Raw genomic sequence first — 17,717 nt, 5'->3', positions numbered from 1 at the left:
CACATGAAAACGCGCGTCGTTTCTCCGAGCCGCCGTTTTGTCATTTGGGTGTAGCGGGTTTTGTTTCAGTGGAATGAGGAAACCACAGCCGCACAAAGAGGAACAGCCACAAGAGCAGGGAGAAAAAAACGATTTTATTTTTCTTGCTGACACAGATTTAGAGCTGAGACTTGGACAAAATAAGTTCGAGTTTCATTCAGTGGAAAACTTTAGAACAAAACTGTCATAAACTCCAGGGTCAAAGCTCCGCCGTGTCTGAAACTCAAATGTCACAAAAAACTCACTTTTAAAAGGTTTAATCCACTTCAGAAAACGTCAAAAAACAAACCTGGAGATGTGTTTGGTTCATTTATTATTCGTCTGTAACATCTGAAAACATCAAAGTGCAAAGTGACACCTCGTGATGTCATCAAGTGGGAGTTTTCAAGTGATGAGAGAGAGAAAAAAGAGAGAGAGGAGAGAGAGAGAGAGGGAGGGAGGGGGTGAGAGAAGAGGAGAGAGAGAAGAGAGAGAGAGGGGGGGGAAGAGAGAGGAGAGAGAAGAGAGACAGAGAGAGAGGAGAGAAAGAAAGAGAGAGGGAAGAGAAAGAGAGAGAAGAGAGGAGAGAAAGATGAGACAGAGAGGAGAGAGGGAAAGGAGAGAGAAGGGGGAAAGAGAGAGAGAAAAGATAGGAGAGAAAGAAGAGAGAGAGGGGGAATGAAGAGAGAGCAGAGAGAGAGAAGAGAAAGAGAGGAAAGAGAGGAGAGAAAGAAGAAAGAGCGAGAGAGGAGAGGAGAGAGGGAAGGGAGAGAGAGAAGAGAGAGGAGATTAGAAATTCCAGAACAAAAGTGTGTGGAGTTTAAAAACACAGTGGAGCACTTCCTGTATCACCACATGATGACATCACAAGGTGGAACAGAGTGTTTTCAGTTGGGTTTGTGTGTTAAACATGTGTGAATGAAACAAACACAACTCCAGGTCTGTGTGTGACGAGGAAACATCAGATCAGAGCAGTGCATTATGGGAGTTTAATATTATAGGTTTACTAAAAGCAAATAAAAAGAATAACTGAACACATCAGTATTTGTACTCTGAGTACTCATTTAGAGTAACTGTAATCTGGTACAGTTACTCTTTCATTTGGTGATATTCAGAGTACAAAATACTTTTATAAAATCAAAGTAATACACAGAGGTATTTGATCAGCAGAGGTGGAAGAAGTACTACACTGTACTACACTGTACTACACTGTTACTTCAGGAAAAGTACAAATGCAGAGGTAAAAAGTTACTCAAGTAAAAGTATCACATGAAAAAATATACTTAAGTAAAAGGGTTTAAGTACCTGTTTAAAAATGTACTTAAAGAGTAAAAAGTAAAAGTATTTCACACAAGTGTTTTTCATTTGTTAAACTGTAAATGATTAAAAATGAGACAAATTTTGTTCAACAGTAAAAATATAAATCAATTTCTTTACTTTTCTTGTGAATTTTGTGAATTTATTTTTGTTTTGCTCAAAGTCGAAACTTAAACTTTTACTTTTCCTGTTCCAAAATGTAGTGGAGTAGAAAGTACAGATACTGCTCTCAAATGTACTCGAGTAAAAGTAAAAGTACACACTGTAAAATGTACTTAAGTAAAGTACCACAAAGCTCCACTTCAGTGCAGTACTTTAATACTTCTTCCTCCTCTGTTTTTCTCACGTTTTGACTCAAACTGAACAAAAAAAAGAAAAAAGAAAAATCAAACTGAGCTTTTGTGGTGAAGCAGCTGAGATTTAAACTTCTACAATTTAAATAAAAAACAAACATAAATCTGTTTTAATCCTGTCATTTAAAAGCAGCTGTGTGTAAAAGTACTCAAAGAAGTACATTTAAAAAGTATTAGGTCTGTCACAGTCAACAATCTGAAGTACTTTATGTCACTGAAGTAAAAATAAATCAACAAATATAAATGTTATCCCCCAAAAACTGAGAAATAAAACCTGAAATAAGTCGTTAAAAGTTAAAGTTAAATTATTCAGTTGGTTTGTGTTTATGTTTTTGTCGTGTTGTCGTGTTTTGGTCTTAAATTTAAGTTGTTTTTTTAGTTTTTTAATGAGCTTTATAAAAAAAAAAATCGTATTAAATTAAATAAAAGTTCATAATTGAATCGTCTGCAGATCAAATCTCATTGTGTTAAAGAAAAATAATCAAATATTTCTCATCAGAGCAAAGAAGAATAAACAGAATAAATGACTCATGTTGAAGTCTGATTGTGACAGGTCTAGTGTAAATACGGACGTGTGATGTTTTAGATTTATTTGTCCGTTTGATGTCGTGCGACCACATTCCGGGCGAGCTCCAGCAGCTCAGGATATCTGAACGTTCGCTTCCTCCAAGACTCCGGGATTCCCTCGAGTCCGGTCTGTAAGAGAAGCCAGAGCGAAACTGTTACACAAGATTTAAAAAAATAAACGATAAAACCAAAGTTCAAGCGCGTTCTGCTCTGGAGCTGAGGAAGAACTTCTGCTCCCACACAAATGTTGGTGTTTGTTTTACTCATTTAACAGGAAACGGCTCATTTTATTTTGTAATTTAATAAAAATGGATCCAAGGAAACAGAAAAGTCACTCGTGGGTCTGATTAAAAACCACAGACGGTTTAAAGAAGCGACGTCACCACAGAGTTCAGCTCCAAATGAACAGAGAGAAAAGAAAGAACAGAGAGAGAGAGAGTCAGAGCAACCAAAGAGCCAATCAGGAGCGAGGATGTGGAAGGTCACGCCCCCTCCTGTTCAGACGCCGGTTTAACAGAGAGCGGGCGCTTAGCAACGCTGTCAATCAAACCTGTTACTAACACTCTCTCTCTCCTTTTCTCTCTCTCTGTGTGTGTCTGTCTTTCTTTCTCTCTCTCTCTCTCTTTCTGTCCCAATTTAGTCCTGGTTTAGTCTTGGTTTAGTCCTGGTTTAGTCCTGGTTTAGTCCTGGTTCAGTCCTGGTTTAGTCCTGGTTCAGTCCTGGTTTAGTCCTGGTTTAGTCCTGTCTTAGTCCTGGTTTAGTCCTGGTTTAGTCCTGTTTTAGTCCTGGTCTAGTCCTGGTTTAGTCCTGGTTTAGTCCTGTTTTAGTCCTGGTCTAGTCCTGGTTTAGTCCTGGTTTAGTCCTGCTTTAGTCCTGGTTTAGTCCCGGTTTAGTCCTGGTTTAGTCCTGGTTTAGTCCCGGTTTAGTCCTGGTTTAGTCCCGGTTTAGTCCTGGTTTAGTCCTGGTTTAGTCCTGGTTTAGTCCTGGTTTAGTCCCGGTTTAGTCCTGGTTTAGTCCTGGTTTAGTCTTGGTTTAGTCCTGGTCTAGTCCTGGTTTAGTCCTGGTTTAGTCTTGGTTTAGTCCTGGTTTAGTCCTGGTTTAGTCCTGGTTTAGTCCTGCTTTTTCTCTTTTAATGTAAATTTGATGATGATTATTTCTGTTTTGATTTGTTGTTGTGTTTTTATTGTGTTTCTTTTTCTGTAAAATGTCTCTGTTGTTGTAAAAATAAACTTGTTTTGCCTAAAAATCCAAAATGGTGCAGAACATCAGAGACGTGAGACATGTCCCTGAACAAACCGCCTCAGTTTGTTTATTATTTGTGTTACAAATCAGGACTTATGGCCCCGTCTGTCCCAGTGTGTCCCCGTCTGTCCCAGTGTGTCCCCGTCTGTCCCAGTGTGTCCCAGTGTGTCCCCGTCTGTACTGGTGTGTCCCCCTCTCTCCCCGTCTGTCCTCGTCCTCTCTCTTTAAAAACGTCTCCTGATCTCCACGTCGCCCTGAGCTCCCGTTTCGCAGCTTCAGCCCGTCCCTCCTTCCCTCCATCCCTCCGTCCCTCCGTCCCTCCATCCCTCCGTCCCTCTGTCCCTCCGTCCCTACCTGAGCCCCGAAGCAGGCCCCGATGAAGGCGGCGCGGCTGGCGGTGCACCCCCCGCGGCGCATGGTGTCCCTCACAGCCTCGTCCAGCCGTGTCTGCGTCAGGACCCCGTGGAGCGCCCCCTGGAGTGCACCGGGCAAAGCTGCACAGAACAGACGAGTTTGAGACTGAAACTGGACCAAACTGGACATTTACTTGTGCGATTTGATTCAGGACGGACTTAATGTGATTTGAGCGACGGCTTTACTGGAAAAAAAGTCAGAATTTGAGAAAAAATTAAAAAGAAGACACAAATATAAGTAAAAACTGGACAAAACTATAGACCAGATGTGCAGATGTGAGAAAAGAAAACTTGACTTTCTCAAACTTTCAGACTTTAAAGGTGCATTATGTAACTTTTCCAGCGCAGGGTCCAGTGTTCCACAGGACAAGACGACCTTAGAGTGTTTATGTAAATGCACGTTAGCTAACCTGTGGCCACCGTGTCACAAACAGGAAGTGATCATGTGCGCACTTCCTGCTCCATCGACTCTGGCTCCAATTCACTTTCTATTTTCTGGTCATTTTGGTCTTAAATGTTCGTATCAACCCTCTACATGATCCTGGGGTTCTTTTTTTTTTTTTCTTTTTTTTTTTTTTTGTTATTCTGAGTTTATTTTTTAATGTTGTTAATGTTATTTTTTTATTTGTATTATTTTATTTATTTTTTTAGGTAATTATTTATTTATTTATTCTTTTTAGTTATTTTGAGGTTTTTTTTATTTATTTTTGTTATTTTGATTTTTTTTAATTTGTTTTTTGTTATTTTGAGAGTTTTTTTAAGTTATTTTTATTATATTTCTTTTAATTATTTTGAGTTTTTTTTAGTTTATTTATTTATTTTTGTTATTTTGAGTTGTTTTTATTTTGTTATTTTGAGATTATTTTTCCTCTACATGATCCTGGGGTTTTTATTTCACTGTTGTGTCTGTAAATCAAGGCAAAGTTGTGTTATTTCCATGGAGATGATCAGGTCGTGCATCCTTCCATCAGAAAAGTTACGTACTGCACCTTTAAATAACTGCATCTTTTTTCCACTGGACCAGCAAAAAACATAAATATACATCATAACAGATTTAAATGTTTTCTCCGTGTGTATTTTGCACATTTTTATTGTTACTGTGGCAGGTGGTTGTAATGTTTTGGCTCATAATCGTCTTCACTCAGACTCAGAGTCGAGAGAAGAAACGAAAGAGCGAAGAGAAAAAAAACGAAAGAGCGAAGAGAGAAACGCCGCAGGACGAGAGTCGATTTAGGAGGAAGATCAAAGACGAACGGAAGGCACAAGTGAAACGAGGAAACAGACCTGTCCCTCTGTACCTCCTCCTTCTACCTCCTCCTCCTCCCCCCCCCTCCTCCTCCTCCCCCCCTCCTCCTCCTCCTCCTCCCTCTCCTCCTCCTCCCTCTCCTCCTCTCCTCCTCCCTCTGCTCTCTCCTCTCTGCCTCCTTCCTCTGCCTCCTCCTTCTGTCCTCCCCTTCTTCCCCCTCCCTCTCCTCTTCCCTCTCTTCGCCTCCTCTCCTCCTCCCTCTCCTCCTCCTCCTCTTCTCCTCCTCCTCCTCCTCCCTCTCTCTCCTCCTCTCCTCCTCCTCCTCTCCTCCTTCCTCTCCCTCCTCCTCCTCCCTCTCCTCCTCCTCTCCTCTCCTCCTCCCTCTCCTCCCTCTCCTCCTCCCTCTCCCTCCTCTCCTCCCCTCCTCCTCCTCCCTCTCCTCCTCCTCTCCTCTCCCCCCCTCTCCTCCTCCTCTCCTCTCTTCCTCCTCCTCCTCTCCTCCTCTCCTCTCCTCCTCCTCCTCTCCTCCTTCCTCTCCCTCCTCCTCCTCCCTCTCCTCCTCCTCTCCTCTCCTCCTCCCTCTCCTCCCTCTCCTCCTCCCTCTCCCTCCTCTCCTCCCCTCCTCCTCCTCCTCTCCGCTCCTCTCCTCCTTCTCCTCCCGTCCCTCCTCTTCCTCCTCTCCTCCTCCTCCCCCTCCTCTCCTCTTCCTCCCCCCTCCTCTCCTCCTCCTCCCCCTCCTCTCCTCTTCCTCCTCCCCCCCCCCCCCCCCCTCCTCCTCCTCGTACCTCATGTGTTTGTAAACTCTTCTGGTATCAGTTCCTGTGTCGTCTTGGACAGTTTCTCCTTCACTTCCTTCAGTTGACCTGAAACACAAAACACATAACGTTTATTTAGAGTTTGTCAAAAGAATCAAAATGAGAATCGATCCTTAAACCAGTATCGACACTAGATACTCAATCAGACAAACACCGATACTGAAGAAGTTTGATCTTTTTTGCTTCCTGGCTGATCTAAAACCATGTCTCTGTGTTTGTTTTCTACAGATCGGTCAAAAGTCGCAGCCTGTGACTTTATGGCTGATCTGGAGATGAGCTCCACGAGTGTCATAGCAACCAAAGAGCCAATCAGGAGTGAGGCTGTTGAAGGTAACGCCCCTTCCCGCCCACATCACTGGTTTAACAGGGAGCGGACGCTTAGCAACTCTGTCAATCAAACCTGTTGCTAACGCTAACAGGAGCGACCTCGGGGAAAGAAGGACCTGATTTGTCTGTTATTAATGTTCATATCTTGATTTACAGACACAATAGTGAAATAAAAACCCCAGGATCATGTAGAGGGTTAATACAAACATTTAAGACCAGAATGAGTCTGAAGCAGCAGAGACAGAGAGAGGAGACAGTTTACAAAACAACAAAAAATAAACTCTAAAAAAAAAAAAAAAAAAATTCTAAATAACTAAAAAACAAACCAAAACCCCCCCTCAAAATAACAAAAAATAAAGAAAAATAAACTTACAAAACCAAAAAAAAAAAAAAAAATTAAAATAACAAAAAAAACACCTCAAAATAACAAAAAATAATAATAATAAAGAAAATAAACTAAAAAAAACAAACAAAAAAACTCAAAATAAGAAAACATAAAATAATAATAACAATAAAATAATAAAAATAAATACATAAATAAATAAACTCAAAATAATTCAAAAATAAAAACCCCAGGATCTTGAACAGCGGGTTAAAACGAACATTTAAGACCAAAATGACGGAGTCGATGGAGTTGAAGTGCGCCCATGATCACTTCCTGTTTGGACGTTTGCTACGTCCATTTATAAATACAGTCTATGTCTAAAAACTCTATTCTATTGTCAAAGTTTTAATTTCGTCATTGTCGTATCAAATTGGTGTCACGTATCGCGCCGTTTCCATCGTATCGTGACATCTCTCCGTTTCTCACTGAGTAAAGTTACATCTGATCATACATTCATGCATGAAGTTTCCTCCAGGAGAACACGCGCTTAGGGTAAAGAACATAAAGGATTTCCTGCTTTATTCAAACGAGGCTCAGATCAAATCCGTCCTCCAGGAGTAAACACGACGCGCAGATACTTCAGGGTCACACGGGCTTCAGCTTCAGAGAAACGGCAAAACAACAGGGTTTTATGGATGTAGAGAGCGTGGAGAGGGTTTGAGACGTTTACTCTCTCCAGGAGCTTAAATTAATCATAGTATTTGTTTATTTTGTGGACACTAGGCAGGATTTAAATTTTAAATAACAAAAAAACAAACCAAAACCCCCCCTCAAAATAACAAAAAATAAAGAAAAATAAACTCACAAAAAAAAAAAAAAAATAACAAAACATTAAAATAACCCCTCAAAATAACAAAAAAAAAGAAAAATAAACTTACAAAAACAAAAAAATAACAAAACATTAAAATAACCCCTCAAAATAACAAAAAAATAAAGAAAAATAAACTTACAAAAACAAAAAAATAACAAAACATTAAAATAACCCCTAAAAATAACAAAAAATAAAGAAAAATAAACTTATAAAAACAAAAAAAAAATAACAAAAAATTAAAATAACCCCTAAAAATAACAAAAAATAAAGAAAAATAAACTTACAAAAACAAAAAAATAACACAAAATTAAAATAACCCCTCAAAATAACAAAAAATAAAGAAAAATAAACTTATAAAAACAAAAAAAATAACAAAAAATTAAAATAACACTGCTGCCCCTGCGACGCGGCCCCAGATAAGCGGAAGAAAATGGATGGATGGATAGGCAGGATTTACCGAGACTATACCTGTATTTGAGCGCTCGCTATGATGGAGAAAAAAAGTCAGAATTATAGAAAAACTTGAAAAGAAAACACAAATATAAGCACAAACTGGACAAAACTAAAGACGAGATGTGCAGATGTGAGAATACACCAGGAAAATACAAGAAAACAGGGATCAGACGTGAACTAATTAAGACTTTAAAGGTGCATTATGTAACTTTTTCAGTGCAGGGTCTGTTCCGTAGGACATCTCCATTAAAACAAGCACAGACTAATGGACATAGCTAACTTTGACTGACAACGTTGCTAAGGGGAGGTAGCAAAGGGGCGTTACCTTCAACATCCTCACTCCTGATTGGCTCTTTGGTTGCTATGATACTCTCAGCTCAGGTCAGAGTTCAAAATACAGTGGTCTCTCGGTATATCGTGGTTCATCTTTTGTGTTTTTTTTTGCAATTTCACACGTTTTTTTTTCTTCCAGTGTATGAACGCGGGTTGTGTCGTGCGTCCTGATTGGCTGTTGGACTGTAGACCATTGTGTCGTGCGTCCTGATTGGCTGTTGGACTGTAGACCATTGTGTCGTGCGTCCTGATTGGCTGTTGGACTGTAGACCATTGTGTCGTGCGTCCTGATTGGCTAAGGGATGTTAATGCCTGTGTGAGAAAAGTGTATAAAGTGTGTGGTGAGGGGTTTTACAGACAAAAACACAGAGAATAATTGTTAAATGTGTCATGAGTTTTTTTCAGTATCAGAACGACCACTTTAATGTCGGTAAAAGTCAATATTTATCGTATATATTGGTTTGTTTCTGTCTCATTTGAAGCTTTATTGTTGGACGTAAACTTTTACCGATGACGGCGTTGTCCAGGTCTTGCGGGTTCTTCCTGTTTGGATCTTTCAGTTGATCCAGGACGACGTTCAGGACATTTGGATCGGGACCATTTAGGATGAAGTGCTCCAGAATCCTGCCATAGACATCAATGTAATCAATCGTTCTTTTTCTATTTAACCCTGATGACGTCGCTGACATTCACCTCGCTGCGGCTAAAGTCACGGCGACGCACATGTCGTCGTTCTGGGTCACTCTCACCGCCGTCTCCACTTTGTCCAACATCTCAGGACGTCCCGCGAACATGGCCACTAGGGGCGCCAGTTTGGTCACGCCGTCAATCTGGCAGTCCGTCTCAGAGCCTTAAAAGTGATCGATCGGATTAAGATGAGTCAGTGATGCTTAAGTCTTTTTTTTAGGCTTTAGAGAAATGATTTTTTGTGTTAAATTTGACATTTTTCACTTTTAATCACAGACTTTTATATTCTGGACATTTATTTTGAAAACATTTTATAAATAAGACAAAATAAAATTGATTCTGAAATTGCAATCGATCGATATTAGGGGAAAAAAAAGGCCAAGGTTTAGTTTGTTTTGCTCACTAGCGCCTCACAGTGGTCACATGATGTTGCTTTGTCACGATTGGTCCGCTGATTTAAACAGGTTTTCATGCTGTTTTTCTATTGGTGGAGGCGGGACGACAGCGCCATCTGCAGGTCGACTTCTTCAGGACAGTATCTCAGGTGTGTGAAAGTAAAAAGGTCCCTCGTCCCGGTTTAAAGTCTTCTTCGATTTCAGCTGCTTTTGTTCTGCTTCGTTTGTGTTTTGTCGCTTTTGCTGTTTTCTTCTCTTCTTCTGTTTTCTACTGTCCTGAAGAAGTCGACCTGCAGGTGGCGCTGTCGTCCTGCCTCCACCGGTAGAAACACGGCATCAAAACCTGTTTAAACCGGCTGAACGGACGCGTCACAGCGACATCACGTGACCACTGTGAGGCGCTAGTGAGCGGGACAAACAAACTAAACCTTGGTCTGGAAAAAGAATCGATAAATGAACGTCAGAAGAGCCGATGAACCTCGCTCGTGTGTGTGTGTTTAGAAACTGAACCTGTCTCTTCTTTGCCGGCGTCCACGTTCTTCAGGAAGTGCTTCAGACTGCTGTGTCTCCAGGGACCGTCGATGGGCAGGACGGCTTTGGGACCTTTCAGAATAAACACATCAGGTTTTTAAGTGGTATAAGTCACACTCTACCTCCACCTGCTCCAAACACTCCAAACGTCTAAGTTCAATAAGGCACAAATACAAAAATGATCCTTAGATTATATTTCTGTCAAGATCCCAAGTCTGTCCCTGCGTCTCTGTTCTGTTTTTCCTCGTCTCTTCTGTGTCCTTGTCTGGAGCTGGGCGGAGACTCTGGCGACACCCACTACACCTGCGATCAAGCCTCCACCTCTGGAGCACAAAGGGGCTGAGGATCCTACAGACTCCACCAGATCGTCCAACAGTTCTACTTGGTTCAGTCTAGTTTTTGTGATTGTGTTCACAGTACTGAGCTGTTTTTTCTCGTTTTTTTGTTGTGCCAGATACTGCTTCTTGGACCCACCCTGCACCTCAGCCTCCGCCCCAGCTCTCCACGACCAGTACGAACACCTCAGCCTCCGCCCCAGCTCTCCACGACCAGTACGAACACCTCAGCCTCCACCTCAGCTCTCCACGACCAGTACGAACACCTCAGCCTCCGCCCCAGCTCTCCACGACCAGTACGAGCACCTCAGCCTCCGCCTCAGCTCTCCACGACCAGTACGAACACCTCAGCCTCCACCTCAGCTCTCCACGACCAGTACGAACACCTCAGCCTCCGCCCTAGCTCTCTACAACCAGTACGAACACCTCAGCCTCCGCCTCAGCTCTTCTACCTGCTCCGTCAACCAACATTTACATTTCCTTGTTTGTAATAAACTGTCAAACTTTTACCCCGAGTCTACATCTTTATCATCCAAACGTTACGACAATTTCACACGAACTCATGTACACACTGGAGACTACAACATTAGCAGTAATAGTAGTGGTTATAGTAGTAGTAGTAGTAGTAGTAGTAGTAGCATTGATGGAAAGATTAGGCTACTAAAAAAAGTATATTTCTGTGGTTCTACATTTAAAATAATGCTACCAAATAATAAAAGTACATAATGCATGAAACAGTAGCACGCTAGCTAGCTCAATGTGTCTCAAAGCTAATGCTAACTTTTATTAAAGGCAGAAAATATAAAATAAACAACCTATTAAAATGCAAATTGAATAAAATAAAGACAACCCGGTTATTTTTATATGTAGAATACTTCAGTTTTTAATATTTGTCATGCCTCAAAATTAGCATTAGCATTAGCATTGAGACAGAAACATCTCCCCTTCTAAACACAGTCTAGTGTTTAACATGTTGTTAGAGACATGAACCATAGACTATTTATATAAATGCATGTAGCTAACCTGCTAGCCGCCGTGCTCCAAACAGGAAGTGATCATGTGCGCACTTCCTGCTCCATCAACTCTCGTCATTTTGGTCTTAAATGTTCGTATTAACCTGCTCTACATGATCCTGGGGTTCTTTTTGTTTTTTAGTTATTTTGAGTTTTTGTTTGTTTTTTTGTTATTTTGAGGGGTTTTTTTGTTTGTTTTTTTTAAGTATATCTATTTTATTTTATTTTTGTTATTTTGAGGTTTTTTTTTTTTAGTTTATTTTGTTTGTTTTTTGTTTTCGTCATTTTGAGGTTTTGTTGTTTGTTTGTTTTTTAAAGTTATTTTGAGGTTTGTTTTTTTTTTCTTTCATTTTTGGTTAGTTTGAGGGGGTTGTTTTTTTCGTTTTTTAAATTTTTTTTATTGTGTTCCCTCTCTCTGTCTCTGCTGCTTCAGACTCATTTTGATCTTAAATGTTCATATTAACCCTCTACATCAGTGGTCTCCAACCACCGGGCCGTGGATCAATTGGTACCGGGCCACCGTCCAAGAAATAATTAATTATTTTCGTTGTATTTATTATCTGAGTCTGAACAATCGTTTATTTTGAAAAATCTTTTATTTTGAAAAATGACCGGATTCTCTCGGTTACATTTCCGTCACTTGAGCAACGACAACTTAACCACTTAGCGTTCCGACGGCCCGCGCGCGTAACGGACAAAACAAAGGAAGTACACGACCGAGGACACTGTGGATGTTTGTACAAGTTAAACTAGAGGCATCTGGACCTGGAGCGGTTCGTGGAGCCGAGTGAAGATCTAATGATGGACTCAGGAGCAGAGGACCTGATGTGCGGATGGACTGGATGTTCCTGATCGGTAAGTGTGGTTTATTCTGCTATTGTGGGTCAAATGTGTATCATGTGTAATCATTAGCATTAGCTAATGCCAATCTGCGCCCCAAAGTGTATAAATGCTCAGACAAACTCACAGTGATTCTGACGCCTGTGGGTCAAACTACAGGGTGTTTCCTTTACAAAGACACAAACTTGTGCATTTACTACTGAGGGTTTAATAATGGTGATTATTTTAATTTGGAGAGGTCAGAACAAAGGCAATTTCACCAAAATGACCCGGAATGCTAAGGGGTTTTTAACCCACAAATTAGCAAAATGAGTAAAAAAAACTCAATTTTTATTAAAATTTTAAAGCGTTGGCCGGTCCGCGGTGATAAAAAGGTTGGGGACCACTGCTCTACATGATCCTATGGTTCTTTTTGTTTTCTGTTTTTTAGTTATTTTGAGTTTTTTTTTTTTTTTAGGTATTTCTATTATTTTTTTGTTATTTTGAGGTTGGGTTTTTTTTGTTTATTTTTGTATGTTTTTTGTTTTCGTCATTTTGAGGTTTTTTTTATTTTTATTTTTTTAAGTTTTTTTAAATTTTGAGGTTTTTTTTTTTTCATTTTTGGTTAGTTAGATTTTTTTTTTCTTCTTTTTTTTTTCAATTGCGTCTCCTCTCTCTGTCTCTGCTGTTTCAGACTCATTCTGGTCTTAAATGTTCGTATTAACCCTCTACATGATCCTGGGGTTTTTATTTCACTATTGCGTCCGTAACTCGACATATGAACATTAATAACAGACAAATCCAGCGTCTACTTTCAAATGTCGCTCCTGTTAGCGTTAGCAGCAGTTTTGATTGACAGCGTTGCTAAGTGACCTTTAACAGTCTTGCTCCTGATTGGCTCTTTGGATGCAAAACTCTGCTCTAGCCTCGATGAGCTTTAAATATTTATTCATTTTAGGAGTAGTACCATAACTGTATTGATTTAGCCACTAATATTTAACGTCATTATAAATTTCCGTATTATTTTGCAGTAAAAGTACAAATGGAGCGTGTGGTCTTTAATGAGCAGCGGCGCGTCTCCCGTCCGCTCCGCTGAGACGCTCTGGATCGCCCCGACTCTACATTTACATTTTCACTGTCAACACAAAAACGCAACAGTAAAACAAATGAGGAAATGGAATCGTTCTGGGAGAGGGAATTCCCCGCAGAGTCCGACCGGAAAAACACGAGGAGCTAATGGTTTGGACAGGTGGACTCGGCCTAAATAGTGTCTGTTGTTCGTGACATAACACAGCACTGCACCTCCTTTCTGCCTGTAAGGGTCGTTCAGAGGCAGGTCGTAAACTGTCCCGGGACCGAAGAACTCGTAGAAACGCTCGGTCAGGTCTGTTACGTCGACATCTGCGGAAAAAAAACAGGACAAATGCGGTTATGAGATGGAAGAAGACTTTGGAATGGATTTAGTTACAGATATTTAACAACGATGGTCCAGTCTAGTGCTGTGTTCTGAAGACTTTTACGCTGTTTTATTTAAATTATAGTGTAAAAACTCAACGCAGGATTAAAAACAGATTTAACTCGTTTCACTTTGTTCTGCGTTTCTCATCGAATAAGTTTAAATCTCGTCTGTCTCAAAACAAGAGCTGAGTTTTGTGTTTTTCTCTCTGATTCTCTGCAGTTTGGAGTCGATATTATGTGATCAAATACTGCAGTGATTTGATAAAAGTACCTGTACTCTGATACCACCAAATCAAAGAGTAACTGGACCAGATTACAGTTACTCAAACGGAGTATTCAGAGTATGTATTTTCAGGACATGTGCTCTTACATGTTCCTCTGGATCTACAGCTCGGGATGGAAGGTCAAAAACAGACGTTACCATGAAAATCTGAAATGTCTGTGGCAAAAGTGCACTTTTATTTTATTTTATTTCATTTTTTATTTTTTTCCATTTTTTTTGTATTTATTTATTTTTATTTATTTATTTTTATTTTATTTATTTTATTTTATTTCATTTTTTATTTCATTTTTTATTTCATTATTTCATTTTTTCATTTTTTTGTATTTATTTATTTTTATTTTATTTTATTTCAATTTTTTCCATTTTTTATTTTATGGTCCACATTTTATTATTATTATAACTTGACTTTAAAGATAAAATGTCTGTTCTTGGTCTTGGATTTTGTAAAATAAATTTCCCCCAAAAATGCGACTTATATGTTTTTTTTTTTCATTATTATGCATTTTTTGCTGCTTATACTCCAGAGCAACGTATAGTCTGGAAAATACAGTAATAATAAAGAGAGAGAGTGAAGGGGCGTTACCTTCAACAGCTTCGCTCCTGATTGGCTCTTTGGTTGCTATGATACTCGTAAATGCGTTCCTCAGCTCCAGATTAGCCGCTATAACTGCTAGCCTCATGTTTACAGTTTAGTCCTCACACAGACACCGTCCTACCTCCTCGTTGGCTGAGAGACTTCAGTAGGACGTAGGCCTGGTCTCCGTAGCACGTCTGCTCCCCCGTCCTCCTCCTGTAAAACGGATTGGCCGACTCGGGTCTGAACTCCGGACTGGGCTCGAGCTCAGACAGAACCTCGGTGAGTCGGTCGGGTTTGTAGATCCAGTGCGTGGGCTGAGCTGGACACACGGAAAACACATTTATATGAAGGAGAGAGGGATTAAAACAGCTCCGTTTAGTGACTGCAAACGGTGAACGGTCACATCTCCAGGAACCGCTCACACATTCACATTCATAATCTGCCTCGAGCGTCTCTTCTTAGATGGTTTGCTCTTTGCCACCGAACTCGACAACATCTGTGACAAACCCTGATACTCTGACCCCTCCCTCTTGACCTCTGACCCCTCCCTCCTCACCTCTGACCCCTCCCTTTTGACCTCTGACCCCTCCCTCCTCACCACTGAGCCCTCCCTCTTGACCTCTGACCCCTCCCTCTTGACCTCTGACCCCTCCCTCTTGACCTCTGACCCCTCCCTCTTGACCTCTGACCCCTCCCTCCTCACCTCTGACCCCTCCCTCTTGACCTCTGACCCCTCCCTCTTGACCTGTGACCCCTCCCTGCTCACCTCTGACCCCTCCCTCCTCACCTCTGACCCCTCCCTGCTCACCTCTGACCCCTCCCTCCTCACCTCTGACCCCTCCCTCTTGACCTCTGACCCCTCTGTCTTATGGGTTTCGTGTATTTAATGTAAAACACTTAAATCACTTATAAATACATCAGTCTTGCTTTAATGCCACACTGTGGAATATTCCTGCCAAAGCAATGACATCTTTTCTAACCAGAAATGTTACATAGTGTAGCTTTAAACTCGTGTTTTTCCCTTTTTTGCAAAACATGAAGCAAATGATTTTATTTGTGCCAAATTTATCAGGAGGAAAAATAAAACACACGACACAACGGATTTATGTTCAAAAGAAAAACAGAAAAACAGAAAGGAAAGAGATAAAAGAGAAAAGAGAGAGAGGAGGGGAGAGATAAGAGAAAAGAGAGAGACAGAGGAGAGGGGAGAGAGATGATGGATTTTATATTGAAAGGACCATAAAAACACAGAGGAAAGAGAGAGAGAGAGAAGATGAGAGAGGAGATAAACAAGAGAGAGAGGAAATAAGAGAAAGAGAGAGAGAGGAGAAAGAGAAAAGGAGGAGAGAGGAGATAAATAAGAGAGTGGAAAGAGAGAGAGAGAAAAGAGGGGAGGGAGAAGAGGGAGGAAAGAAAGGAGAGAAAGGAGAAAAATAAGAGAAGAGAGAGGAGAGAGAAAGAGAAGAGAAAAAGAGGGGAGAGTGGAAAGAGAGAAGAGAGATAGGAGCTCCCCCTCCTATCTCTCTCTCTGGGGGGAGAGGAGATAAATAAAAGAGAGAGCAGAGAGGAGGTGTTTGTGCGCGTGTGTGTGAGTGCAGGGGTGTGTGTGTGCGTGCGCGTGCGTGCGTGGGGGGGTGTTTGTGTGTGTATGTATATGTATGTGTGTGTGTGTGTGTGTGTGTGTGTGTGTGTCACACATGACCCTGGGCTTCAAACAGAATCTCGGCCAAAACATCTGAAACTTTCAAACATCACGAGGAGGAAACGACTGAAAACTCCACACGGATCTGACAAAACGACCACGGAAATAAAACCAGCGCTGGTCGTTTTATTCATTTACAAATGTGTTTCAGGAAAAATTTAACAAAACAAACAAAAGACAAAAGAAGTTCACAGATATGAAGCTGCTCTCCAGGAAAAAAACAAACATATTTACATAATTTACACTTTTGTCGATTTTATTTGTATTTTTTGGTCTAAAAACTGAATCCTGCAGCTTTAAGTCCTGTTAGAACAGTGTTAGCGAACCAAAAACAGACCTGGAGTTGGGTTTTGTTTCATTTTTTATTCGTCTGTTACATCTCCAAAGCTCAAAACGCTCTGTTCCACCTTGTGATGTCATCAAGTGGTAGTTTTCACGTTAACTCCTCCTTTTACCTTTAGTTCAGTCGAGATAAGAGACAACTCCAGGACTGAAATGATCCAAATGATTCTATAAATGAAGGTGTGTGGAGTTTAAAAACACAGTGGAGCACTTCCTGTATCACCACATGATGACATCACAAGGTGGAACAGAGTGTTTTCTGCCTAAATCTGCAGAGTTTGTTTGTTAAACAGATCAGAGTTTAACATGAATCGTCTTTGTCTTTTTTCACTTTCACTTTTACATTTGGACTTGAGTAAAAACACTTGGTCATGTGACTGTGGTATCGACTCGTTTTATCTCACCCGCTGCATCTGCCACCGCCGCCCCGAGAACGGCCCCAACGCCTCGCTCTGCCACGCTCGCCGCCGCCGCCATCTGCATCTGCCCAACACAACAAACACCTCAGAATGAAACTCCACACAGACAGACACTAAAATGTTTGTTTAGTTTAGTTTAAGTTCAGATTTTAAGACAAAATATAAACATTAAACTAAATTATTTTGATGAACTTTTAATGAAATATTAATAAAACTTTACATTTATGACATAATACACTTTAATAAACATAAATACTGACACCTGCTCCTGTTTTTCATGTTTTTATGGACTTATATACTTATTTTTGTTTGTATTTTTCTATATTTTAACAGAAATAAAGCAGAGTCTGAGTTTTCTCTCTGTAGAAATAAACATAAATAAAAACACATGAAAAATACATTTACAATTTAAAATAAAAACACCTTAAATGTCTCAATCCAAGTTCACACTGAACATAAAAACGCCTCTGATGTAATAAAACCATCATATGTGTTACTCACCTCAGTCCTGAGTGTGTTTCTCTGAGTCGAGGCCCAGAGACGATCGGCCCGTCTCAGATAAGAGGACGAGCCGCCGCAGAGAGACCCGCCCCCTTTGACCAAAACATGTTTGTATAATGTTTTATATTCACCCCGGGGTTAGTCTGCATTTACAGAGTTTACATGAACATCTGTGGAGAAAAGTGCAGCGGTGTGGCCCATAATAATGTGGCCCATATAAAAGTCTGGACCAGCACATTCCTCTGGTCTTTGAATCAAACGTCACTGAATTAATTTGATTATTTTTACTTTATATTTTAAATGTGAATCAACTTGAAACACAGACACACACACAGACACACACACACACACAGAGACAGAGACACACACAGAGAC

At 40.5% G+C, this 17,717-nt stretch overlaps 1 protein-coding gene across 1 annotated transcript; it reads right to left on the bottom strand.

Annotated features, from left to right (window-relative positions):
* Positions 1-113: 113 nt before the first annotated feature.
* Positions 114-17,432, bottom strand: LOC117388632 (crystallin J1B-like). Its single transcript, XM_055230022.1, has 10 exons — positions 17,343-17,432; positions 16,827-16,905; positions 14,518-14,697; positions 13,363-13,461; positions 9,873-9,965; positions 8,974-9,130; positions 8,789-8,904; positions 5,942-6,019; positions 3,852-3,991; positions 114-2,384 (listed from the first exon to the last, which is right to left on the bottom strand). The coding sequence occupies exons 2-10, from the start codon at positions 16,903-16,905 to the stop codon at positions 2,277-2,279; spliced, it is 1,050 nt and encodes a 349-aa protein (XP_055085997.1). The 5' UTR covers positions 17,343-17,432; the 3' UTR covers positions 114-2,276.
* Positions 17,433-17,717: the final 285 nt, after the last annotated feature.

The sequence above is a fragment of the Periophthalmus magnuspinnatus genome, chromosome 20, assembly GCF_009829125.3.
Source record: "Periophthalmus magnuspinnatus isolate fPerMag1 chromosome 20, fPerMag1.2.pri, whole genome shotgun sequence".
In the NCBI taxonomy this organism is placed as follows: Eukaryota; Metazoa; Chordata; class Actinopteri; order Gobiiformes; family Gobiidae; genus Periophthalmus; species Periophthalmus magnuspinnatus.
The sequence above is the reverse complement of the archived record's forward strand: the minus strand, read 5'-3'. Positions and strand labels throughout refer to the sequence as shown.